Source organism: Emydura macquarii, unplaced genomic scaffold (assembly GCF_026122565.2).
Source record: "Emydura macquarii macquarii isolate MOO-44397 ecotype Brisbane River unplaced genomic scaffold, CSIRO-AGI_Emac_v2 contig_1790, whole genome shotgun sequence".
Lineage (NCBI taxonomy): Eukaryota > Metazoa > Chordata > Testudines > Chelidae > Emydura > Emydura macquarii.
This window is the reverse complement of record NW_027131927.1, coordinates 17194886-17221129: the sequence shown is the minus strand read 5'-3', so window position 1 is coordinate 17221129 and position 26244 is coordinate 17194886. Positions and strand designations below refer to the sequence as shown.

Sequence of the window (26244 nt, the reverse complement as noted above, 5' to 3'; positions counted from 1 at the left end):
TTAGTCAGGGTGCTGGGGTAAGACCAAGAAATCAGTGGTGTGCCTTCACCCTATTTTCCCCAGCTACTCCACGGTACAATACTCTCTATATAGAACTATTGCTCTGCTTCTACACAGAAGCAAAAGTCATTTTAACTCTTAACAGACAAGGTACAGTGAGGGGGACGGGGGATGTTATACAAACTAATTGTTTCTTATAGGTGTGTCTTCCTCACACATTCATTTTTAAGTGAAGTGGTCAAGGTCCTGCATATTCTGCAGCAAGCTGGACTTAACATTCTGCAGAAAGGATCCTGGTTTCTGTAGAACCTTGGTACAAAAGACTTAATTCTGTGACAGTTCCATATATAAAATTGATTTTTAATTAGCTAAATATGGACGTTAACAATACACCCAGTAATGTTGCTTCTCTTTAGATATTACATTTAATTTTGTCCTCACATTCAGGTTTTGATGCGCCACAGATTTTGGTGTTGACAGTACACAAACGCATAAAAAACAGTTACTAACCTTTATAACTGTAGTTCTTAGAGAGGTGTTGCACATGTCCATTCTGCTCTTGGTGTACGTGTGCTCCACGCATAGTCACTGGACATTTTTTCCCCTCAGTGATACCCGTTGGGGTGGCCGAAGCCGACCCTGAGCCCCCTCAGTTCCTTCTTTATGGAAACTACAATGTAGAGGGGTAGAAGGGCAGGTCATGGAATGGATATGTGCAACATAACTCAAAGAACAATTATTAAAGATTAGTAATAGTTTTTTCTTCAAGTGATTACATATGTGCATTCCACTCGATGATTCCCAGGTAGTTACATAAGTGGAGGAACTGGAGTTCATGTATACACAGACTACGGTACAGCATAACCAAATTTGGCATAATCTCTTGAATACTGAGTGATGGCATAATAGGAGGAGCACTGTTGACCAGGTTGCTGCTTTGCAAACGTCCAGTATAGGGATTTGCACAAGGAATGCCATTGAGGATATTTGTGATCTTGTGGAGAGAAGAATCTGCTTGTCTGGAGGAGAGACATCTGTGAGAGCGTAGCACAGGTGGATACACTAAGTTATCCAAGATGAAATTCTCTGTGCGGAGATTGGAAGACCTTTCATTCAGTCCGCTATGGCCACGAAGTTTAGTGGACCATTGAAATGGTTTGGTCCTGTCTATGTAGAACACCAGTGCCCATCTAACATCCAGGCTTTGTAGCTGTTGCTTATCCCCATTTGTGTGTGGTCTGGGTAAAATACAGGCAAGTAAATTGATTAACTGATATGAAAATTTCATACCTTAGAGAGAAATCTTGGATAAGGGCGTAAGTAACATCTTATCTTTAAAGAAGACTGTATGATGGTTTGGATCTGAAGGTGCACAGTTCAGAGACTCTTCTGGCAGAAGGGATAGCCATTAGGAAGACCACCTTCCAGAAAAAGTGGAGTAAGGTGCATGTTGCTAGAGGCTCAAATGGTGGTCCTAGTAAAATTAAGCAATACTAAGTTCAAGGCCCAAGAGGAAATGGGCTCCCTTAGTTGAGGGTACAATCTTTCCTGGCCTTTAAGGAATCTAACTGTCATGTCATTAGAAAAACACAACAGTTATCCACTTGAGGGTGGAAAGCTGATACTGCTGCCAGGTACACCTTGATAGAGGAAATGACTAAGCCTTGCTATTTTGGGTGCAACAGATAGCTGAGTGTTTGCTGGATGGATTAATGCATTGGTGAGACTCTGGTTTCACAAGCCCAGATAGAAAACTGCTTCCACTTTGACAGCTAGGTGTCCAGGGTAGAGGGCTTTCTGCGATCTAGTAAGACCTGGTGAAGTTGCTTGGAACAAGCCTACTCTTTGGAATTTAACCCTGCAGCTTCCAGGCCATTAAAGAAAGGATCACAGGTTTGGATGGAGCAGCTGACTGTGATCCTGAGAGATCAAATCCAGGTGCAATGGGAGAGAAACTGGCGTGGTCACTGAAGTCCAGCAGAGTGGAGAATCAGTGTTGGCAGGGCCACCCTGGGGCTATTAATATAACCCAGCTGTGGTCCCGCTTGATCTTTAGTAGCACTCTGTGTAGGAGTGGTATTGGGGGAAAAAGCATAACAAAGTTTTTCAGTCCAGGGTAGCAGGAAGGCAACCATGATGGAACCCAGACTGTGACCTTTTAGGTAGCAGAACTGGTGACATTTTCTGTTTTACTTGTTTGGAAATAAGTCTATTTAGGGAGTCCCCCACTGCTGGAAAATGCTACTGGCTACATCCGGGCAGAGACACTAGTGGTAACTGGTGAAAGACCTGCTCAGGTGATCTGCTAGCTTGTTCTGCACTCTTGGAAGGTAAGAGGCCTTGAGGTTGATTGAATTTCCATAAGTAAATTGCTTCCTGATATAGGAGCCATGACAGACCTCCTCCCTGACTCTTGAGGTAAAAACATTACTGCTTTGTTGTCCATAAAGACAAACACGAGGTGTCCTCCCCCACCAATACAAGGTAAGAAAGTCTGACAAATTACCCTGAACTCTGACATTGATATGAAGAGCAAAATCTGTTGATGACCTAAGACCCTGAGTTCAGAGGGGCTCCCCACCTTAGAGCCAATGTGTCCAAGACCAAAGTCATTGACGGCTGAAGCTGGAGGCAGGGAACTCCTGCACAAGTGTTGAGAGGAGTCAGCCACCAATTCAGTGAAATTAGAACCTGCAAATGTACTGTGAGCGGTGTCCCGATGAAGACAGCTTGGCGAGTATACTTGGACCAGCCATATCTGAAGGGGTCTAAGGTGCAGCCTCATGTGTTGTATTACATATGAGCAAGAGGCCCTGTATCCTAGGAGCCTCACACAGTTTTGGGTTGTTGTGATCAGATGAATCTTGAGGTCTGTCATGAGAGAGCAAATAGATTGGAATCTCGACTCCAGGAGGAAAGTGCTGGCCTGGGTAGAATACAACATCTACACCAGGCAAAGGACAAACTTGTCTGCACTGATCAGTAGTCCTTAGGCCTTGAAGACTGACTGAACAAGATGAATGCAGGATATAACCTGAGCTTTGGACCAGCCTTTTAAGATATGCAGGGATTCATCAATTTTTTCCAAACAACTCTGATCCATCAAAAGGAAGGTCCTCAACTGTATTTTGGACTTCCCTCGAAAAGCTCAAGACCTACTGCCATGGAGATAGAACAAGCAGCTGTATCAGCAGCGTCCAGAAAGGCCTGCAGAGATGTTCTGGCGAGCAGCTGGCCCTCTGCAACAATCATCTGGAACTGCTCCCTCTAGTCTGTTGGAAGATGCTCAATAAAGGCATTCAACTTTGAATAGTGTGACAAAGCTCTTCCTCTATCTCAGTGAGTCCAGTGCTTCCTTCTAGCAGTAGGTCAGGGAACTGCTTCACCCCTTAGTGTTTCTTCCACCCTCCAGTGGTGGGTGGAAGAGAAATGTAGCCACTCTAAGATGGCTGCTCCCTACTGGCTCCCAGTCCTGCCTCTGGTTCTCTTAGGCCCTTGCCTCTTTGGTGGGGTTCTTGCCCCTCCAATAAATAGCCAGTGGAGGATTGGGGGGGGGGGGGGGGTGTGTCTCGACTCCAGGCCCCAACCCAGGGACCCTACAAGTAGCAGTCTCACACTCTGGCTTCAGGAAAGTTGCTGGCTTCCCCGGGTTACTTCCCCGTGCCCCTTGAATTAATGTCCATACCCTGCTCTGACAGGGGCCCTTCCTGGCCTCCTTGCCAGAGAATGTTCTTGACCTCTGACAGCCCCACAGGTGTAGTAGTGCCCAAACCAAATGTCCAGTTCAATCTTTCCCTTCTGGCAGGTTTTCTTCCCTTAGGCCTCCAGGCCTGGGAAAGGTCCTTTGCCCTCTTTGGGCCAGGTTCTTCCCTCCCCTAGTCTTTGTACCAGCAGAGTCCTCTCCTGACAGCGTTCTGCTCCTTCTCCTAAACCTTCCGGGCGCTTGACAGCGTCTTGCCTGCTCAAACACTCTCTGGTAGTTCACCTCACTCCCACAACTCTAGCCACACCATTCTCTGGAGGGGAGGCTTTTTAACAAGACCTGGGCAGAGTCTTGATTGGCTCCAGGTGTATTAATTAACAGGGAGTAACCCCTGCTCAGCTACCAGGAGAAAAGGGACTTACTGATCCTGGGGATGATATGTTGGCCTTCTAGCACTCTCTGATAGCCGTCCAGTCTGACCCTGTCACAATAGTTAGTACAGCTATATTTGGCATGTGGGCTTGATAACTGGCGCTCCTAAATTGTAAGGTAGTTAATAAGTATGACTTACAGCCAAATAAATCAAGACACTTTAAACCTTTATCATATGGCGCTGAGTTAGCATGGACACTGTCTGCCACATTCATTCACAGCATCAACAACAAGAGTGTTGGGGGATGGACGCAAAAATAAAAATTCAGAATCCTTCGAGGGAACGTATTTTTTGTCTGTCCTCTTACAGGTGGGTGGTACTATGGCTGAGGTATGCCAAATTGTTTTTGCATGGTCTAACAGTAATAGGTTGCACAATGCAGGCAGACAAAGTGTGCAGAATATCAAGTAATTTATGCTGTGACTCCTTAACCCCTCTAGTGGAATTTGCAAGGAGTCCTCTATCATTTTAATGAAGTCTTGAAACCATTTAAAATAGTCAGCCAAGGAGAGTGGAGGAGGCATAACAGCGTCATCTGGGGAGGAGAAAGATGTTAGTTATAGGGGTATTCTCTTTGTCCAATCTCACCTCCTGCTCCTCAAAAGACTCCTCTCGTGGATGATAAATCCTAGAGGAAGAGGTTGGTGGAGACTGACTGCTCTTTCTCCTGGCAAAAAATACTAGAGGTCTTGGAGAACTGCTGGCGGTAAGATGTCCAAGGGTCACCAGTATGGCCACTGAGGTGGTAAATTAGGCATGAGTGGAGGCACCCAAAGGTGTCCGTTCCAGCAGGCTAGAGTCTCTCTCTTACAAGGACAGTCCAACTCCTTAGAGATCTCAGGATAAAAAGTTCCTTGATAAAGGAAGGGAGAGACTGATGATCATCATTATCTTACACCCCTCATCATCACTTCGTAGAGGTAGAGCAGTCAGAGACTCTGCTGGTACTGGGTGAATTTCCAGGGAACAAGAGGCAATTAGTACCAAGAATGGGTCACTGCTGAACAGGGGAGATTCCGGAGTTTGTTACTGAGGAAGTCCTGAGGAAATCAAAACTCAAACTCTTACAGTACCAGAACAGTACCGATGAGGCAAGTGGGGCAGAGGTAACTATGGCAGAAGGCACCAACAATACCACAGGTCTCATGCACTCCTATGAATCACCAATAGGTGTTGGTCTAGTCTTTTGCAGAGCCAAAGTGCTGGATACTGAGGTCCTGGTAGACTCTGTCAGTACCGATTTAGAAGAGCTGGTCTGCTCCTCCAATCACCTGACAGTACAGATCTTCCAGAGCTGGAACCCTTGGAGTCCTTAGACTTACTGGTGCATGGTACCTTAGGAACCTGCAGCCTCATGAATACTGAGCTGGAGATTGGTGGGTGCCAAAGTGGTTGTCTGAATTGAAGACCATCCTCTGGGTAGAGAATCTACCCCAAAGAGACTTGAATATCACTTCCTAGAGTCTTTTTAGATGATTCCAGTGATTTGCTTTTCGATGCTCATGGAGAGTGCTGCATTGAGGAGGTTCCAGCAGTTAATCTATTTGGAGACCCTTTTGGGGGAGTGGGGGAACATCTTTCGGCCAAAGTCAGAAGCTGGTCAGAGCGAATTCTCCAGCATAAAGAAACAATTTAAGTTCCTGGTTCTTTCTGACCCTCAACTTAATTTCAGACAAAAACCACACTTTTGGGGAATGAGAGACTCCCCAAGGTAGCGGACACATCGGGAATGCCTGTCACTGACCAGGATAGCTTCTCGATACAAAAGGCAATGTTTAAACCCAGGAAAAGGTTTCAGTTCCCTTGAAGAAAAAGAAAAATAGGTGGAGGGACAATGGTGCTCCGAAAAGTATAAATAAAACATTTTTTAAGATTTTTTTTTAAACTATAAAAATGACTACAGCTAACTAACAAAGGTAACTAAGAACTAATACTAACTAACTAGTAAGAATGAGAGAAAAACAGTTGAGGGAAGCTCACCTCAGACGCTGCTGAGGCTTGTCTGAGGCCAAGGTGGTTGGGAAGGAAATGAGGGCAGTTTGCCCATGTAGCTCTAAATAGCCTCGGTGCAAGCACAAGGCTGCAGAGTGCACATGCATGAGCTGAACAGCACTGCAATCTAAAATTTCTGCTCTGAGGCACATAGAGCATAAGCACACCTAGAGTGGAGCATGCACAGGGACACTACTCGATGAACAACATACTTTTTCTATTATGTGGACTAGAAAACTGAAGTACTTTATTTGCTCATCTGTGGAACAGATTGATTTCTGAACACCAGTTTGTCCAGAACTTTGCTGCTAGATTGTTATAATGTTTTCTTGCTTCATATTTCAATTCCGAATTGACAATGTTCTTCTGTTGCCTGTCAGATAGAAAACTGATTTGTAATATTATATTCCCAACATCCAAAGCTTTTCATGGACAGGGCTCTGAATAAATATTTAGTAACACTCTGACCATCAACAGGCTTTCTAGAAATCTCTTAAAGTCCTGACTGTAGGCACAAACTAGTGAGGAACAAAAAAATCTCACGTTTTGATGGACTGATAAAAGAAGGCCACACTACAACATTTAGTACATGAGAAATAGTATTTCAAATCATCTTTAAAAATGCTTTGCTTTTATTATCCACTGCTTGGAGACAAGGTCATTTTAAAAAAATTATTTTAGTTCTCAGATACACTATGTTTATCTTAAAAATTAGGGGCTGTTTTCCCTGATTCCACAACTGCAGAATTAGGCACAGAATCCACCCACTGCCACAGAATTATGTTGCAGAATTTAAGATTTAATTTTGAAATAAATATAAGTATCTTTCAAAACATGAATGCATGAAGTTTCCCCCTTTGGAGAAACAAAAACAACCTGAAGCCATAGCTCTAACACTTCATCTTCACTAAAAAAAAATAAAATTCACAGCTACAACAGCAGCAACTGCTAGGACAAACGGTCTCAGAGATTTAACCAATATTTCCTGAACTATTCAGAGCAGGTTTTCAAGATAGCATTAAAAATACCTACCTGTCTATAGCAACTTAGCATAGGGGGAGCTGCACCACAGGTATAATATGGGTACTAATTATTCTTCAGCAGGCATACCCAAAGAGCAGAAACATTCAGTTAAAGTGGTTATCCATTGATGCTTGATGTAGCAGAGGATAACGGAGATGGGGGCAGCTGACTACTGTCTAGTCATTTGCTGATATGGGAAACTCTTTTCAAACCCCTTCACTTGCAAATGTCAAGTCTCCTCAGCCCAACTAGGTGGAAAGTCAAGAGGAAATGCAGGCCCTTCCTGACACGAAAAGCTTCAATTGTCTCCTGGGTGCCAAATATCCCAACTGTCAAAACTTCCCATGTTCTAAGACAACTTCTATGATACATTTGTGCATTGTCAACACACAAGTCTCTGGCACATTGAAAACTGAGGTCAATGCATGCTATTTGAACACAGCAAGAATATAAACAATGAACTATGAATGACTGCATTATTCACTTTCAGATTTAATTCAATACAATTTTGCTTTTTAAAATTCAATATCACAGAATTCTGCATCAAAATGTCACAGAAAGCAAGGGACCTTGTTCTTAAATTTAGATCTAGCTTGCTGCTAAATACAGGATTATATTTATTATATTCATATTATAATACATAATCAATCCCTCAGTAAATGTGCAGGTCACTGATGCTATTAAAATATATATATATATATTTTAATAGCAACAGTCCTTTAAAGTTGGGGTACTGTGAAGGTCTAAGGCATCTTTGTTGCCTACAACAGGAAAAATAAATTTGTTCTTAATGTAACCCATGCAACTTGCAACCTCGTTCTACAGTGCCTTATATACTGGGTAAATTTCACGTCACCTCTTGTCTTCCCCCTGAACAAGCCAAAGACAATGGCGTATCCTTGGTTCTCTCAGATTGGGCTTCAATATCTGAACCATTGTCCAACAAGATTTCGACAACGCCAACATGACCAGCTGTTGCAGCCAAAATAAGCGGAGTAAATCCTGAAACAGAATAAAGAAAGTTTGATTATTATCTCTTCATCTATTTTAAAATCATTAATAATTTTAATTATAGCAAGAAAGTAGAAAAAGAAAGATGGGTCAGCATGAATAAAGTGTCAAATAAACGTAAAACTGTACCTAATACCAGGTTCTGAGCATGTTGCTGTTTTGCTGCATTGTAAGATACTGGAATTCACTCTAAATAGAACCCACATACACCAATATAATGAGATTCCTACCTTTTTTGTCCCTGTGCTCAATATTAGCTCCTCTCTCTAGCAGTGTTTGTACTAATTCTTCATGGCCACCAGCACATGCAAGTGTCAATGCTGTGTCATGATTACTCTCTGTCTAGAAGAAAAAAAGATTACACATACTTCAAAATAGCAAAATACAAAATTTTCCTTCATTTTAAAATTCCATGGTCATTACTGCACGGAAATTTAAATGTACCTCGATTACAAAACAAATCTTTTAAAAGCCCAAGACATTTTTTAAATAACTTTCTAGATGTTTTTCTTATGAAACTAGCTATAATTTTCCTCAAATTAGATGTTAAGCTTCTGAAGTCATTTCTGTAAACAGAGGTTTAATAAGCATCTTCAAAAACTGAGAGAGTCTATTTTCTGCTAAACTGTTTAATCTTTAAATGTTTTATAATGCCAGTCCTGCAGTTTACATCCAAAATACAATAGGCATTAAAATTGTTACTGTCTAAGAAATGCATGGATTTTATTTTTTATCCCTCTATAGCAAATCTACAAATAAAAATTAATTCCCATCCATTAGGGCTTAGCAGCTGCAAAGCCAACAGAGGGAGCATAAATGAATCGGCAGGATTTATTTCCGAGCAGTGCTAACATTATTGATAAACACAATATAAAGGTTTGGAAGGGAAATACTGGGGTGGAAGGAAGCGTTTGACAAAAAAATAAGAACAAAATTGACAGGTAAGTCAACATTTTTAGTGAATAAGTTAATGGATAAAATAGGCCTGGAGCTTGAAGAATTAAAATCAAGGAAACCTCCCATCCTCCAAAAGTTACAGGGACCTTCATAGACCTGGATTTCACAAATTTAAATACAAAACTTGAAATTTTTTAAGACCCAGAAAACAGATGACACAAGATGCTCTCCTCCATTTCCCCCAGCTGAGAGTGAAATCTTGGCCAAAATGCCTCTAATTGAGCACAGAAGTTTTCCATGTTTCCTTATTAATAGGAATATAAGCACCCAAAAAGTTGGCATGGCACAGAAATGTGCCATCCACAACTGTTGATATTTTTATAGTTTGGCTGAGAACATTATGCTAAAGAACAATGGCAGTTCTGGGAGCAAGGAGAGGTGAGATAAACTGTGCAGCCAGACTTGAAGTGTTGACTCACTATGACAACTTTCATTTCTTCAAATCAACTACTTTTCACTGAAAAACCAAATCCTTTAATGCAATAGTTCTAAAACTGTAGCCCCCAGAAAACATTCTGTGAGCCATATAATGAGGTTAAGTGATCACTTATGAGGAAATCTATCAACTGTTGGAATTACAGAACCACTGCCTTTTTGATAACTCCACAGAATAAGCTCACAAATGACCCTAAATTTTGATCATTGGTAAACTAAGTAGGTTATAGAGAAAGGTAGCAGGTTTAAAAGATACAAGCGTTTCCCTTACATTTAATTTTCCATGCTTCTGCTTTTAAAATTTTCTGATTTTTGTAGAATGCATCCACTGTGTCTAAGTGATCATTTCTATATTCTCTGTTATTTTTAATTATCTATCATCACAATATGATGCACTCATTGATTATGACATTACCCATCAGGCCCATATGTTGGAGTCATGTATGTTTCATCAAATCCTGCCAGTGCCTGGTTAAAGAATTGTCAGCTTATTCAATGGTGTAATAAGTGACAAAAAGGAAAAGCTCTGGTGTTTAATACAATCTTTTACTGAGATTGTGACAGACTTTTAGATGGAACACTATAAAAGGCACCATCCATCTCTCTCTTTTTTTATTTCTACCCAGAGCAAATACTTCTAAAACATTGGGAAAAAAACCAGCTCCTGACTGACATGTAGCAGCACAATGCAGCAAAGGGCAGAGAGAGCTGAAATTTGGAACCACATTCTGTCTTCTGTTACCCAAGCTAGCAAATACTGGGAATGCCACAGAATTAGCACATTCTGAGGAAGCAAGAGATCCCAGATGATTATGTAGATACCCTTATGTTGATTTGCACTGACTCTGCTAACCTAGGAGCCAGGCTGACTGGCTGTGGAGAGTTATTTTGTTTGCTGACTGGCAGAAAGCTCATGAAAAATATCTTGGGATAAGATTCAAATACCTGTTAGAGAAGTGCAAGGATATTTTATCAGAGAATTTATCAGTTAGTATTGTACAAACAAAAGAAAGTATAAACAAAATGTTTAGTCATCGAAGAAAATGCCTGCATTTTTTTCCACGTGTTCTGTAGCCCAGATGAGAACGCATTGCAACTGTCCAGTGAGATTATGCAGGGTTTTATATTCCACTAAATCATCCAGACTGCAACTAAACACAAACTAGTTAGAATTGATGGTGATTTATTCATCATGTAGAAGCAAATGCCTTCACCACCACAACTATGCTGCACTGACTCCAGGCTTACCTGTGCATCAATATCTATGGCAGGGTAGATCGGAAGCATGGCTGACGGAGAAATGATAGGACTTGGAGCTGGCGTCTGAGGTTGGGAGACAGAAGTTGCAATGCTATGGGTAGGAGTGTTTGACATTGCAGATGCTCTTCCACTCACTGCTGTTAAACAGAATATCTACATTTAGTATAAGTAAAAATTTATTCTTCAGAGCTGTAATATCATAATAAATGGACAACGAAACACCAGAAAAATCTGTAATGCTTCATTTATAAATTATTATATTTTGAAAATCTCTCTCTTTTAAACCTCTAATTATTTCTCCTTAACAACTGACATCAACTTAAAAACTAATTTAAGAAATATACAGTATGAGAAATGTGCAAATGTTAGGTTTGCAGCATTTTCTTAAAGCCTCCTCTGGAAATAATAGCATTTTAACTGGTCAAACACTTTTTATTCAGATAGATATATGATTAACTGAATCAAAAATTCCATGCCATTAAAAGGAGACTGGAGCACAGCCAGAGTAACTAGGTACTTAAGCTATATATTGGGGTTTTTTTTTTGGCTAACTACAGTTCCTGGAGATCATATTCCAATCACAAGGCACTAATGCAAAATAGCAATAATAACAATAATAATAATAATAATGTGGAAGCTCCTGACCAGCCAGAATTGATCAAGTATAAACAATTATGTTACATGGGGGGAAAAGTTGGATACTTTTATAAAAATCATTTTGCTAATGATATTGATGAAAAAGTTCTGGCAGAGAAAAAAGTAAACCATTAATAAATATTGTTTTTGCTACATCGTATCAAAATGGCATAATCGGCATTTTGAGTGCAGTATTTTCCTAAAGAACCTTTTGTATTGAAATGATCTTACAGCATTTTATAGATTACTGAGTGAAAGTACACTGATTATGTGTATACTTTTTTTTAAAGGAGTTAATGGATTTTTCTGATCTTTTTGATGTCTGTAAGGGTCTTTTCATCATGGAGAATCTGACTGATTATATAGGGGAACTATGAAACTGTGACCTGGTCTACACTGGCCGCGGATTTCAGCAGCAGTCGACGGAAGATATGCAAGCTACGCACAGTAACTTGTGTATCTCCCATCAACTTCCTATCGTCTACTTACCACGGCGTTTCCACTGTGCTGCACCGATGGGAAATGCCCTCCTGTAGACGCAGCGCTACGCTACTTGCCGGGGTGGATTTACGGAGTCGACTTCCGGGTTCAATTGAGCGAGTCTTTACTGCTGCTCAATCGAACCTGCAAAATTCGATTCTGCACTGCCGGCTGTGCCGCCGGCAGTGTAGATGTAGCCTGAGTATATACAAAGTGCTATCAAATGCACAAAGCAAAAGATCTGAAAAAAGTTTTCCTCAAGTATATTTTTGGGATAATCTTGTATTACTTGTAGCCCCAGTAATCATAAAATTTAGAGAAATGCATTTTTCAAATGGTCATTATTCCTTTACTACATAAACTGGAATAGCAATGCAGGAATATAAAGTAACCCCTACTCTTAAAATAGTTTCTAACATTTTAAAATTTGTTATTTGAAGTGGGTTTAATACAGGGGTAGTCAATTATTTTTGTCAAGATCGATTTTTTTGGTCAAGGTATGGTCAATATCCGGATACCAGAGAAACATTTTTCACAAGCGCAAGTGTCCCTGTTCAATGAATACATACAATGCTGTGCAATATGCCCAGGGCCTATTGCAGTGGTAGTCAACAAGTGGACTATGGGCCAAATCTGGACCACCGCATGCTTTTGACCAGACCACAAAACTCTGTGGGACCAGAGACAATTAGTGCCTGGGGGAGTGGGGTGTGTGTGTGCTAGTGCAGAGAGAGGAGTGACTGGCCACATGTTGACAGGCTTGGGGGAGCTGGCACTTGAGGCTCACAGGTAGCTCAGTGTGGCAGGTGCCCCCCCCATGAAGCTGACAGCAGGAGCCCTGGCAGGTGCCAGGGGCTGACTCGTAACTTAAGGGGTGGGAGAGAAAGATGATCCTCCCCGCCAATGGAGCCCTGGCGCCTCCAGCAGGGGCTGAAACTCCGAGCCCCAGCGTGTACCCCATGGTCTGGTGAAAAGCCTCTGGCGGTTCAGATTTGGACCACACACTGCATACTGACTACTCCCGGTTTAGTACTTGGGAGCAGTGCCAGACCACCAGCCCTGGATACTGAAGTCGTCTATTCAGCAGTAACATTCTGGGCAACAGCAATGCAACTTTCACCACAGCATCACACCAACCTGAGTGAGTCTCAATCTGAAGAGGCCAATGTTTAATCTCTGTACTAACTCAATTCCTGGCCTTCTTGCTAGGAGTGCCAATAAGTGTCAATTATGATGGAAACAAACTGAAACCACCAACTTATTTCATACAGACCAATGCACAATCACTAGATAGCAATCATAGAATCACAGAGTTGGAAGGGACCTCAGGAGGTCATCTAGTCCAACCCCCTGCTCAAAGCAGGACTAACCTCAGCTACATAATCCCAGTGAGGGTTTTGTCAAGCCGCAGCTTAAAAACCTTGACTTCTGGTCACCATCAAACCAAGCTTTACTCATGACTGAGAGGTAGAAGTCTGCCAGTCCCAAAGCAATCTAGTTAGGAATTCTTTAACTTTCACCAAAATAGCCAAAGGCTATCTTTAATTAAGAGGAAATCAGTCCCCCATAACTTCACTACGAAGTTATAACTGGGTATGAACTCAAGTATTGGTGCAAGACTGGAACCCAAGATAATTTGGCCCAAAGAGGAAGTGTGCCACATGACAGATTTCAAATTAAAGATAATATCAACAAGACTTGTGACTTCAGGGAATTCTAGTTCAGGGAACATCATATCCGAAGGTTTCAGCCCAAGATATTTATGTTCACCAGGAGTTTTTTTTGTTTGTTTGTTTGTTTTTTTTAAACTTAAGATCAGCTCAGGTTCATTATCCGTGTTATACAAAGATGTTACCTAAAAAGAATAACTGAGGTTTGATTTAGAACAAAACCCAGGAAATTCAGAGTTAGATCTCTTGCTCCATTCTTTGTTCATTATATCACAGCACATGTGGTCAGATACTGAAATTTCACTGGAAGCCAGCAAAACAAGATCCTGAACTCTGAATTTACTGCCTTTTAGGGGTTTAAAGAACAGAACTCTTCTCAAACAGCACAAAATATTTTAATCCCTAAAATTAAAGACTTCTTGGAAAAAAGTTTGATTTCCACCACATCAACGTTTTATAAATGAACCATCTTTTTTGTCCAGTGGCACTGGGGGTACGTGATAAAGTTACAAGAGACCGACTACTCAAGCTTGCTGCAAAATGATGGGAATCAATGAGAAGTGAATGATCCATACATCAGAACAAGAAAATTACCAAATGCTGCATGTAGCACATAAAAGGTTTTAAAGGGTCATTAAGAACCATAATGTCGTCTTTCAAAAACCAGTTCCAATTTGTAAGATCTTCAAAGAAATACAAGAGGTTAGTATTGTAACCCACTACAAGAAAAAAAAAGCATATTAACTATTACAACTGGCACCACCAAAGTTGTTAGGCCTAAAAACTGACCTATGTTGAGAATTACTATGTTGAGAACTATGTTGAGAATTACTATATTCAATTGTTTTTCATTGAAACCATGAACTGTTTTTCACACTATTGTTGCTGCAGGGGGAAAAATGTAGAAAAACCAACACCCCTCTTCCCACAAGAAACTTTATGATACAGTTCATAAGTGAACCATTTTTTTACACATGCTAACATAGGAGACCATGAACACACATGCTGGTTTACAATTCTTACATTAAGTATTATTTTAAATCTGCTGCAGCAATAATTAATGAGAAAAATATATGGTTCATACCCATGCAGTATATTTACTGAATGAGACAAAGGTAAAGATGTGTTCATTTTTAGGTATAACAATGGTGAGGGTGGTGCTCCAGGTGCCAGGAAAGCTCCTGATCAGGTTGAAATTGTCATTCAGGCACATATCCCAAAGGCAACCAACAAAATTCATTCATCTTAAGTGTTCTAACAAAAAAACTAGGCATTCAATAAACCAAAATGCCTTCATGCCATCTTCCCAGCTGTAACATGGAGTACTTTGCCCACTTAACTTTACTAAAGAAATATTTTTAAATTAATTATTTCAAAGAAGAGTTTTGGTAACTTTTTTTTTTTGGCCATCTATCATGAGCAAGCAAAACAAAATGAATTCCTTACCCAGGCCTCTATTTTTTAAATTTTTTTGACTATGATGTGGCAAAGCATAGATATCTTTTTCACTAGGGTAGGCGAACATCTATTACTGGATGTTAGGGAAATTAAATGATTGTCTTTCAAATCACACTGAAAGTAGGAGCATTTGGTATGTAGTTTTGGCTGTAGGACCACACGCTCTTCTTTCTCCTGTTGAGACGTAGGATTAAATTTTCAAAAGCACTAAAGCTGATTTTCAAAAGTTACTTGAGAGTTAGATGCCTAAGTCACTTTTGAAAGCAGGACTTTAGTGCTCTTGAAAATTCTATTCGTAATGAAGACTGAAGACCATGCAGTATTCATTTATCATCAGTTTGAATAGTTTATGTTTGATTTTCCTATGTGCTGCCATTAGGAGGTCTGCTAACTATTCTTTATACTGGACTCCTTTTCCACATCTTAGATCTCCTCTGAACTTAAAGGGATGTTCCTTACAGTTGACATGTAGTCCACAGTCCCCACAAAACTCCAACTTGTACACTTGTAAGGTAAGCACTCCAAATATTGCAGGAGAGAAGGAAAAAAGAAAAGTTCACAAATAAGTATAAGTAAGTCAAATGTAGGTTGTGTAAAATACAAATCTGTTTTAGAGCAATAGTCTCTTATCAAACAGCTCATTTGGAAGGTATGCCTGATATTTTAAAGGGAACATGTGAGCATCTTTGGGACATGTCAAAGTTTATTTCTTTAAATAGTTAACATTGGTTCCTTTTAACTCAGGGGATAACACTACGCACTTTTTTAATTCATCAAGAATTGGGACTCAATTTAGATTCTTTGAAGTTTTGAATTTTTTTGCACTACGCTGAACATTAGTAATTTTCTTAGCAGTGTCTCATTACTGTGGACACAATGTTATTTTTGTGCAGTTAATGTCCCTAGCAATGCCAACTTAGAATGATAAGGACATTCTTTTGTGCTGCATTGCTGTAATTTGAGATGTGAGGCTGAAGGGAGAAAGCCAGATTTTTGTTTGCTTTTTCTAAAATGGTTTTAAAAATTGTTTAAGATCTTAAATGTGACTAATTTGTTTTTTGCATTTCAGATTTTTCCAAATATTTAATAGAAGAGTCAAGTTTTCTGAATTTAAGATCATTAAAAAAAGATGTTCCTAGATTTTTATGGATCTGTGCACACAATTAAATATTCATAGTATGACCTGAAATAGTAACTAGAAGGCATGTTGTGACTATGAACTGGTAAATACAATACCACTCCTAAATATTAACATCACATGGAACCTGAGACTCCATAGCATGTCAAAGTCCCTTAATTTTACATTTATATTAATTCTCTTCAGGGGCTTTTTCATGCAATTTTCCAGCCTAAAAGGTAAAACAGATCACATTACATATATTTCTTTTCCTGCAGGAAGTCTATATTTTGTAGTCAGTGGACCAATAAAAATGTAATTAAGTTATGTTTACTGTTCCTTTATGCAGCAGCTCCCAGAGCATGCCATCAATACACACCAAGAACACAGAGATCTGTATATTATTTATAATCCTGACAGCATAAATTAAAATCCTTAAAAGAAATTAAGATGCTAGTTGCAATAATTTGCTCTTTCCACTGGGAGTACATACCTCAGGGAGCATTTCTAGAGGTTACATAAAATCTCAGGATTTTGATATTCTATTCCTATCTAGGGTATTTACTTACTGTGTAGCATTTGTCAAGTCAATTATTTTTTCCTATGACCCCTATAAATGTAATAATGATCTCATAAGGATGTTTTGTGAGGCTTAAATTTATTGTTTGTCAAGTGTTTGAAGACCCTTAACTAGAAGTCATGTACAACAATGTGTTTAATTTTCTTCTCTCTCTTTTCAAAGATGTCAAATGAAGGTAACCCAACGTGAAAAACTGCAAGAAATCTCTGAGTGCAGCAAAAGTCTCCCCATACGAGAACGCAGAGAGGAGTTATTACAAATTAAAAAGGTACTGACTGAAATGTTTATTAAAATATGCATTTATAGTATTTATGTGCTAATGAATTAATAAATTGCATATAATATATAGCCTTAATATTTAAAATGTGTTTATTTATAAGTAAACTGAAGTGATTCTTACTTATCAGGATCTGAATTCAAGATTCATCCCCACCAGCATGAGAAATAATGACATTCATCAACAGCTCAAGTGGAAGCAGGGAGGTGTCTTCCTTGCCTAGTCATCAACTCTTGTAGGATAACAAGAACCTTGAACTCAGGTCCTGGTAGACAAGTAAAAACTAATTTTCAAATAATTTATTTTTAACATTTGTCATTTAAAAAAAAAAATCAACTACATAGTCTGTTAATTATTTCTAGTTTACTCCTGAGAAATGCTGAAGACTCAGCAACTGCTATTATAACTGTGGGCACCTCTTTGAATTTGCCCATTGGTACCTTAGTTTTAATCTCTCACTCAAAAAGGGAAAATTTTAAAAATCATTTTATCAGTTGACATCATAAAACTGGTTCATTTTTAGTTGATTCAACTTTAAGTAATCAAGGTGAAGAACTGGTGACTTTCCATTTGATGAGACCAGTATCACAGACATGGTGAGCCAAATTTATTTCTGGTGTAACTCAAGTGACACTATCCCTGAATCTTAACAAGTCAAACATTCCATGGAGAGACAACATGAAGTCCACAGCAAATATGTTCTAGTATGCTAGGTATTATAGTGAGCCAAATTAATCTCCAGTATTATGTGGCAGCTTGAATTCAGACTTTGCAACTTATGGTTAACAGCATTTTTTAAGTTTGTCATTTGTACTATGTTCATTTTTTACAAAACTTTAGTAAACCACTAACGTATAAACTGAAATTTAATTTATATAAACTCAGACTGATCCTGAAAACCGTCCACAAATGCAACTCTCTCAAACGTCACTGAATATTGCACACACAGAGTTTGTAGAATTGGGACGAAGAATGTGAAAAATATTTGATTCAGATGTAAATTGTAAATAAATCTAGCTTTTCATAAAAGGAAATGTTCAGATAGTGCACCCCCCAAAACAGAATTGTGAATCCTCAATATTTAAATAGAATTACATGTTATTACCTATCATAATATATTTAAAAATGTAAACTAAATTTAAGTTCTATTTAAATTCAGTATGTATAATTACACTTAATTACTGCTTAAAAGTTATAACCATTTTATCTGACAGATGTAGTAGCTGGTATTAGGCATCCCAGTGTATCCAAATAAGGGAAATCCTCAGATCTCCATTTTCTCATCAGGACAGAAGGAGAGAAATCTTCTCTTGAATGTTCAGTTTAACTTTTCCCTACTAACATTTTCAAACCTGGATGCCAAAAGTCAAGCTTCTAAACAGTGGACAGATTTTCAAAGGAGCTGGGCTCCTGTAGCATCTATTGACCTCAGTGGAGTCTGAGAGGGCTCAACCATTCTGAAGATCACGCCACTATTTCAGAGTCTAATTTTAAGCACCCGGGTTTGAAAATTTTGTCGTGAATACTTAATAACATTCCACAAATACGGTTTTCTTCACCCCCCTACATTATAATGCTACTGTAATTTCTGCAATATGTTGGTACAACACTATAACTTTATTCCTGTAGACTGAGATATCCTAGATTATCCCCACTGATTTGCTCCTCAAATGGCATGTGAAGATAATTAGCTCCATGTAATTAATATTTTTCTTAATTAAAGATTAATGAAGATGAACATATACAAATTTTAATATAGTTTGGCCTCCCACAAGGTAATTTAAAAGAGTCAATGGATACACAGGTTTACTATAATAAAGGAACAGATTGAAAACTGATTTCACCTACAAGTTGTATAATTAACAAGGGGAGCAGCAAATGAAATGTAATTAGGATGTAGAACATGCTATAAGGAAAGCAGCACTGCTAGTCTTCTATACTTCAAGTTGTATTTAAACCCTATTTCATTCTTCGTGTACTATTTAGTAACACTTCTTGAAGAAAAATCTAATGTGTATGAAATGTCTTCATATGGGATTATTCTCAGACAAGTTTTGGTAAATATAAATATTTGCCTGGATAAATGTAAAGCAATTTTAATCTGTGTATTTCTTAACAGAACATATGGGTTTATTTAAAATTTATTCCTATTTATGGTACAATTCCTAAATATGTAAAGTTTAACTATGGCAGCTCTAATTCTAAAATCAAATGTAGACTGTCTATTCCAGGTAGTCTTGCTTGTCATATGCTAGCTGATAGAAGGCCTATTCCAAATACTTAAATCTATATTTAATAAACAGGTGCAAGCACTGACGAATACGGAGAGGCTGGTGCTCCACATCTGGAAATGGGCTGCAACAGTATCATAGTTTCAACTGTGGCCAAAGCAACTATGCAAAATAAAATGGCATTTCTCACATACAGCAACCTGTCAATTGGACAATGAGTAGCAAAACCTCAAATGGGAAGTCAACTCTGCAAACTAAAATGTTTACTTAAAACTACTGAAAATGAACTATTATGCTGAAGTGCTAAGGACAGGAATTAGTATACCAAAATAAGTTCATTGTTGTGGTAGTTCGAACAAAACCAAATAGAAAAAAAGAAAAAAAAAAAGTTGATATACCCTCTACTAGCTTTAAGCAAATCATAAAGTATACCTGCTCACAACAATATGAACCCACCTGCCATGATGTCATCCAGCGTGTCATTGAGGGTCTGAGCAGGGCTGGCTACCATTAACCCTTGCTGAGTTTCTGTCAGAATTCCTTGCCCCAGCCCTGCCAGCTGTGCTTGGCCCAATACTGGCTGTCCAACTATAACACCTTGCAGTTCTGTAAGATTTGCGATGGACCCTGGAGGTAAAGAACCTGTTGCCAGAGGCAAAGCTTGTGGCATCGCCAGAGGCTGAATAGGTGCAAAGCCCATCTGCGCAGCAGTTTGCTGAGGATCATCTTTGAGCAAGATGGGGTCCACCTGCTGTAGCCGTGCATAGTCCCCCTCTGAAAGTTGTTCTCCAACCCCAACAGGAGTCAGTAGTCCCAGATGCTGGCAAGACTGCTGCTGCTGCTGCTGCAGCTGAATTCTTTGCGCTTTAACCTCTAGATATTGCTTTTTTAGCTGCTGCTGTGTTTTCAGTTGTAACTCTCGCTCTACTTTCTGCAGCTCCTCCAAAATCTTTTGTTTCTTCTGAATTTGTTCCTCTCTCGTTTTGTTCAGTTCCTCAATCTTCTCCTTAGTAAGCTGATCAGCATGTGCCAATTCCAAGGACTGTAGTTGAGCATTTTTTTCTATGGCTTCTTTTATCCTCTGCTCCAACTCTGTTAACTTGCCCTGAGCCTCTTCTACAATGCTCTCTGGAGATTGATTGGTGATGTAACCCTGTACATCCTGGTTGTTTGCTGGCAAATGGCTGCTGGACTTTTGTTTAGAAGCAGCTGTGTGAAAAAGAAACCCCCTCAGAACCAATGGAAGTGCACATGAATGGCATCCTCATTATAGAGCTACTGTTTGGACATGTAATGGCCAAGTTATGAACGAAGGTACTGCACCCACAGAAGGTGAAAGTGTACTGTAAGGCTCTTATGAAGAAAACCATATTTTGCACATTATAATAAATATTAATTCACAGGTTAGCCTGCAAATCTAACAGTGGATTACTATGCACAATAGTTCTATAAATTATTTTAAAGGTATTTGTTCCAACAATAGTTACATGTCTGCAAATAGAAAATGACTGCCTCAAGATGTGTGGTATGCAAGTGGGGTGATTAAATATACAAAAAAAAAGAAAAGGGAAGGTGATACTAACACTACACCTGATATTGCGTGTTTTGAGATGGTGTCAAGTCATAAATGCATGGAAAAAGCCAACAGACCAAGCAGCACAGTTATTTGAGGGGTAGGTTAGGGTTTTGGGTTTTTTGTTTTGTTTTGTTTTGATTAAGACAATCAACTTTGTAAATCTGACTTGGCATTTAAAGATGTGTTAATCTAATTACCAATTTTTAACACTGGGAACCCAGCTTTATCAGCTTGACATCCAGTACTAGAACCCTAAGTATTAAAGCATTAAAAAACAAATTAATAGGTTCTGACTGGACATCTATAGTCTTTAGCTGTTCCACACAGACGACCTGAATTTGCGTATGTTCAATCCAACCTCCTGACAGGGAGAGGCAAAAAATTCAGTCTTCACGTAAGAAAGGACAGCGGACTATGTAGTCCAACAGATTTATAGTGAACAAGTCCACAGTGATTAAGCCAACATTGTCTGCTGTATCATTTGGAAGAGGTACCATCTAAATGTTATAAGGAAAAGTGATTAATAGTTCAGAATGCAAGGGAAATTAAAACTCAGTATTTTTAACTGTGGAGGTACCCAGTTTCTTCCTATAAAATTTAAGTTATAAAGTAAAGTATTACAAACATATACACAGCATATATTTTCTCTCTCTTTCTCTCTCTCTCTCTCACACACACACACACACACACACACACACACACACACACACAAACTATTGGTGGTTCCGAATAGAAAAAAATATTCTGGCGATCCTTTATGTAAAAGTGCAGCAAAAATTAATTTTATAGATAATGTGTCAAAAATGGACTCCAAATTTACATTGAGTTCAACTACTTTGCAAAAAGGACCCAACTCACATTTTATTAGTACAAATTCAAGAAATGCTGCTTTTAAAAATAGTCAAACCTATACCTAGACTACTATCTTTAGGAGATGTAAAACCAACTACAACATTACTGATAACTGTGACCAATGACAATTCTTTCAACGTGTTAACTATTAGACATATACTGGTTGACAACTGAAATTCCACATTAATCTAGCAAAACCACACATTATGTAATATTTTTAGAGGTAGATTTCTTGAAAAATTCCAATTTAAAGACGTTAGATGAATATTTAGCCTTTTATGTGGGTGAAAACAGTCCTTACAAAAATTAAATTATTTCCCTTGACTGTTTCCAGAAACAATTATTGTGTATAGGAATTGTTCAACTTTAAAAAAAAAAAAAATTGAAAGCAACCCTAAATCTTCTACCTAGAAAGGACTTTTTTTAAAGTAAGCTGCAAAGCTACAACTGACCTTTATTTCTGATGGGAAGGGTTGTGGCGACATTGGCAGGGGGTTTGTCAGGCTCCTGGGGCGGGACGACCATGGGCAATGCCTGCACTGGTACACGAGGAGCCTAGAACATCGGACACTAATAGATTACACTTCTCTTCCTATATGCTTAACTAGATGTTATACTTCAATAAATATTAACAAGTCATCACGGTTACAAAAATGACATGCATAACATATGTAAAACACTGTTTAACACCTTTTGGTATGTTGAGGTCGGTGCCAATCGTTAACAGTTCCAGAGTATTATTAACATAGGCCTTAAGTGCCTCACATTTAGCATAAACAGCAAACATTCTAACAATTTCATCATCATGAAGATGGTAATCCATAATACATTTGCAGTGCAAATTTAAGCCACAGTTGGCTGCAAATGAAGGTTAAAAGAACACTTCTTCCAGAAGAAGTTAAATGTTCTTTTCAATTGTTATTTTCTTCCTCACTGTTTTTCAGTAAAATTGACAAATTGTGAGGGAAAAAGGCTGAGAATTACCAAGTAATGCTGCCAAAGGATTTTCAGTTTGCACTTCAAATTGTGGCATGTTTTCAAAAAAGCCCATTAAGTAATCGACACAGTGTGCTACACCCATGTTTCCAGATTTTTTTCATAATTTATTCACTGCATATTTTAGCATCTTAATTTTCAACAAACTAAGTGGGAATACAAGGAAAATGAAATTATATCCTGTAATTAGCTCTTGCATCTTACCCTATTTAAATCATGGGATGGTGGGGTTAGCTGCGTGGCATCAGGTGGAGAAGCAGAAAGCAAGTTATTTGGATAATCCAACAGGTAGCAAACCACACTAGTATGACCACCTTTAGCTGCCTCTATCAACATAGTTGAACCATCCTAAAGAGAAAAGGAGCACACTACTTTAGAAAACCATAACAGTGTATAAGAAACATTAAATTATTTCATTAGCTTAGTGAGACATCTCTGATCATATATTGGAAAGGGATGTTGACCAGCTCACTGACAAATTGTGAGTTTCAGCAATTTAAAGAACAATTTAACATTTTGACAAGAATAACTTGCAATACTAGGTATTAACATTCTGAAATTATGAGAATTAGATAACAATGCTTTTTCTAAAATCAGAATTAATGTTGGTTATTTTTTTCCCATTTGGAGTTTATTAATTCAGTCTAATTTCTTGGTATAAAAAAATCATGACTTCTTATGGATAATACACTCACTCTCCCTCAAACACTGCTATATAAACTTAGTGGCAGGATAATCTTGGACAATAAGATTTCATTTAGCACTATCAGCATTTATAATTTTGGGAGCGATCGCTATAAACTTTCATTACATGTATGTCAGTTTATTTAGCCAGTCCCTTATTTCAAACAGTAACTAGAAGATTAGTTCAGAAGACAAGGAAACAAATAGAAATGCAGAAAATACATACTTTCAGTCTGTGTGTAGGATCAGCTCCATGAGCAAGCAATAATTCCACAACTGCCAAGTGACCTCCAGCACAGGCCAGCGACAAAACTGTATGATCATTGTTAGCTGTGGTCCTATTCACATTTGCTCCTTGAATGTAGGAGGGGGAAGAAAAAGATGAACTGTAACACTTGTCTTTCACCCATTCTTATTCTGGAATCAGTGTTTAGTGTCACATATATTAGACTAATATGAAACAGCAGCTTTAAAATAATTAAATGCATAAATCAACTTCAATGAATTTGGCCACAAATGTTAGGTATAGAAACACTGACTATTACATAATATAGTACTGTTTCCAGCAAATTTGATAATATGAAGATATAACCCATTAAAACAAAGGTCTCATAAGCTACATAATGACTGTAAAAGTGTTACTTTTTACTAAATAACACAGGGAAGATACCATAAATATTAACATTCCCAGCCAAGAATATGTCTATATTGTGTGTGTGTGTGTGTGTGTGTGTGTGTGTATGAATGAAAACATATGTATTACATATACATATGAAAATATATATGTATATGAACATGTCTATATTACATGTATGCACCTAATGTGATGTCTATGTGATGCTATTACTGAAGATCTGTCAACAATTTTCTTATCATAGTGCCTCACTTTATGACTGACATGGGGCAAAGGCTCTTCCTAGTCACTGTCAAGCAGTGACAAATTCCACCTGTACTTTCTCCCACTCACACCTGTGAAGGGATGATAATGGGGCAGGATTAGAGAGAACAGGCCAGTACAGTTCCACAGGAAGAGGAGAGGAAAACTCCATAACTAGCTGCTTGAGAGATGGAAGTAGGGAAGGAGCAAGAATGACACCACATGCAATTACTGTTAAGCTAAGGTGATTATTCTGACTGGGATTCATTTAGCTGATTTCTGGCTAAGTAAGACCAGTGATCTAGTTTGGTTGTTTTTTTTTTAAATGTGTGCCTAAAATTTAGATTTCTAAATCAACATTTAGACACCTGACTTTTAAATAAGTGTTGTGAACCTATTAGCTTCTACTATCTTCAGTGCAAATAATACACTAGGGCCTAAAGAAGTGGTCTAATTTTCAGAGTTCTTAAGTCATATCACAGTTCCCAATGAATTTAATGGGAACTGTAGGTGGTCTGAGTATTAGGTGCCTCACTTTAGGTTACCCAGTTTGGAAGTCCTCGCCTACATAGCCTAATGGTTTAAATATTCTAACTCAAAATAGAGTGATTAAAAAAACTAATGTAGTTGGAAGCAAGACTATAATGTCTTTATTAGTCCTAAAATGATTCCATGTTCTGATAAGAATTACGGTCCATACAACTGACAGTGTATATAAAACAGACAATCAGGAGGATCAAATATCTTCTATTTAATAAAAAATAAATATGAGCAGTAACGCAAAAATCAGTACATCACAACACACAGTGAAGTTTTTCATGCATTGCCTGTGTTGCAAGAAGTGGCATGGTTAAGACAAATGGAGGCCAGAATCTTTATTAAATTATATATAAAATTAAGCATAAAAGTTATCCTAGTACTAGCATGCATATTTAAATTATTGGAAATCTAAATATTATATACATTACAGTTTTCTTCAAGTCATAATTCTTTTAAAAGCAGAAAAGAAAAAGAAAACTTCATGAACTAACTAACCTTTGCTAATCAAGAACTGAACAGTGCAAACATGACCTGCTCTTGCAGCTTTCATTAAGGGAGTTCTTCCACCTTCTGATTCATGTTCCTAAACAAAATATGAGAACAGGCTCACAAACCAAGATTGTAAAGGGGCAAGTTTCTAGAGAGATCTAAATCCAGCCTGTACTTTTCACCTGAAATAGTATTATGGTCACAAATGACTGCATTTTCATGTTTAATAACCCCATAATATCCACAAACTAATAGATTTATCTTGATGACATCATCTGTAGAACAGAGGATAATATCAACTCACCTTTGTAAAGAGCTTTGAGATCCTTGGATGAAAAGTGTAAGTGTGAAGTATTAAAATGTCCAGATTGTAAACCACATGTTTAAAATAAGCCCCAAAACATAAAGCACAAGTTCCCTTATTAATAAGCTTAAATGTTAACTTTATTTTTTGTGGAATTATTATAATGCTCTACAGGTATTCTCAACAGATGACGAACATGCACAATGTCTCTGTTTACCTCAATCATCTTTATTCCATTACCTACATACAGAATATCAACACCTAGTAGTTAAAACAGGAACAGAATTGGCATCTTTAATAGTTGCTGCTGAAGGGGAATAAAATTGGTTTTTCACTTCTAGCATAACAGAACCAGCTGTTTTCTGGTATTAACCAGAATGTGGAAAGGATCATTTCAGATTTCTCATTTAAAAAGCCTCATTCATATGAATGACACAGCAGCATTTTTCTGTTCATGCTAGTTTTAAGGGGTTAGAACAGCTTCAGAAGTGAGCCAAGGTAAGTCACGTCAGACTAAAGCATTCTGAGAATTGCTTTTAAATAATGAAATAACCATTTTACATTAAATTAGGAAGTATCACAAATTCCCATGTGGTAAACAAGCTACACAAAACAGCATTTAGATAACATATATAACAAAATAAAGGAGAATCTAAAAAGCAA

At 38.2% G+C, this 26244-nt stretch overlaps 1 protein-coding gene and 1 long non-coding RNA gene across 5 annotated transcripts in view; one reads left to right on the top strand and one right to left on the bottom strand.

Annotated features, from left to right (window-relative positions):
• The window catches only part of LOC137158961 (uncharacterized), a 58771-nt gene extending 38864 nt beyond the window's left edge, over positions 1–19907 (top strand). Inside the window, exons 4-6 of the long non-coding RNA XR_010921508.1 lie at positions 14083–14302; positions 15486–17023; positions 19336–19907. This is a non-coding gene — a long non-coding RNA (uncharacterized lncRNA). The remainder of the gene's footprint in view (positions 1–14082; positions 14303–15485; positions 17024–19335) is intronic.
• The window catches only part of ANKRD17 (ankyrin repeat domain 17), a 148465-nt gene that overhangs the window by 32507 nt on the left and 89714 nt on the right, over positions 1–26244 (bottom strand). For 3 of the 4 annotated variants that reach the window (XM_067557004.1, XM_067557003.1, XM_067557005.1), the window contains exons 11-18: positions 25284–25371; positions 23598–23725; positions 22892–23035; positions 22144–22246; positions 19720–20472; positions 10803–10951; positions 8393–8504; positions 8008–8153 (exon numbers count right to left, since the gene is read on the bottom strand). In XM_067557004.1, the coding sequence (XP_067413105.1) occupies positions 8008–8153; positions 8393–8504; positions 10803–10951; positions 19720–20472; positions 22144–22246; positions 22892–23035; positions 23598–23725; positions 25284–25371 (1623 nt within the window). The remainder of the gene's footprint in view (positions 1–8007; positions 8154–8392; positions 8505–10802; positions 10952–19719; positions 20473–22143; positions 22247–22891; positions 23036–23597; positions 23726–25283; positions 25372–26244) is intronic. The other variant, XM_067557006.1, reaches the window with a different exon arrangement.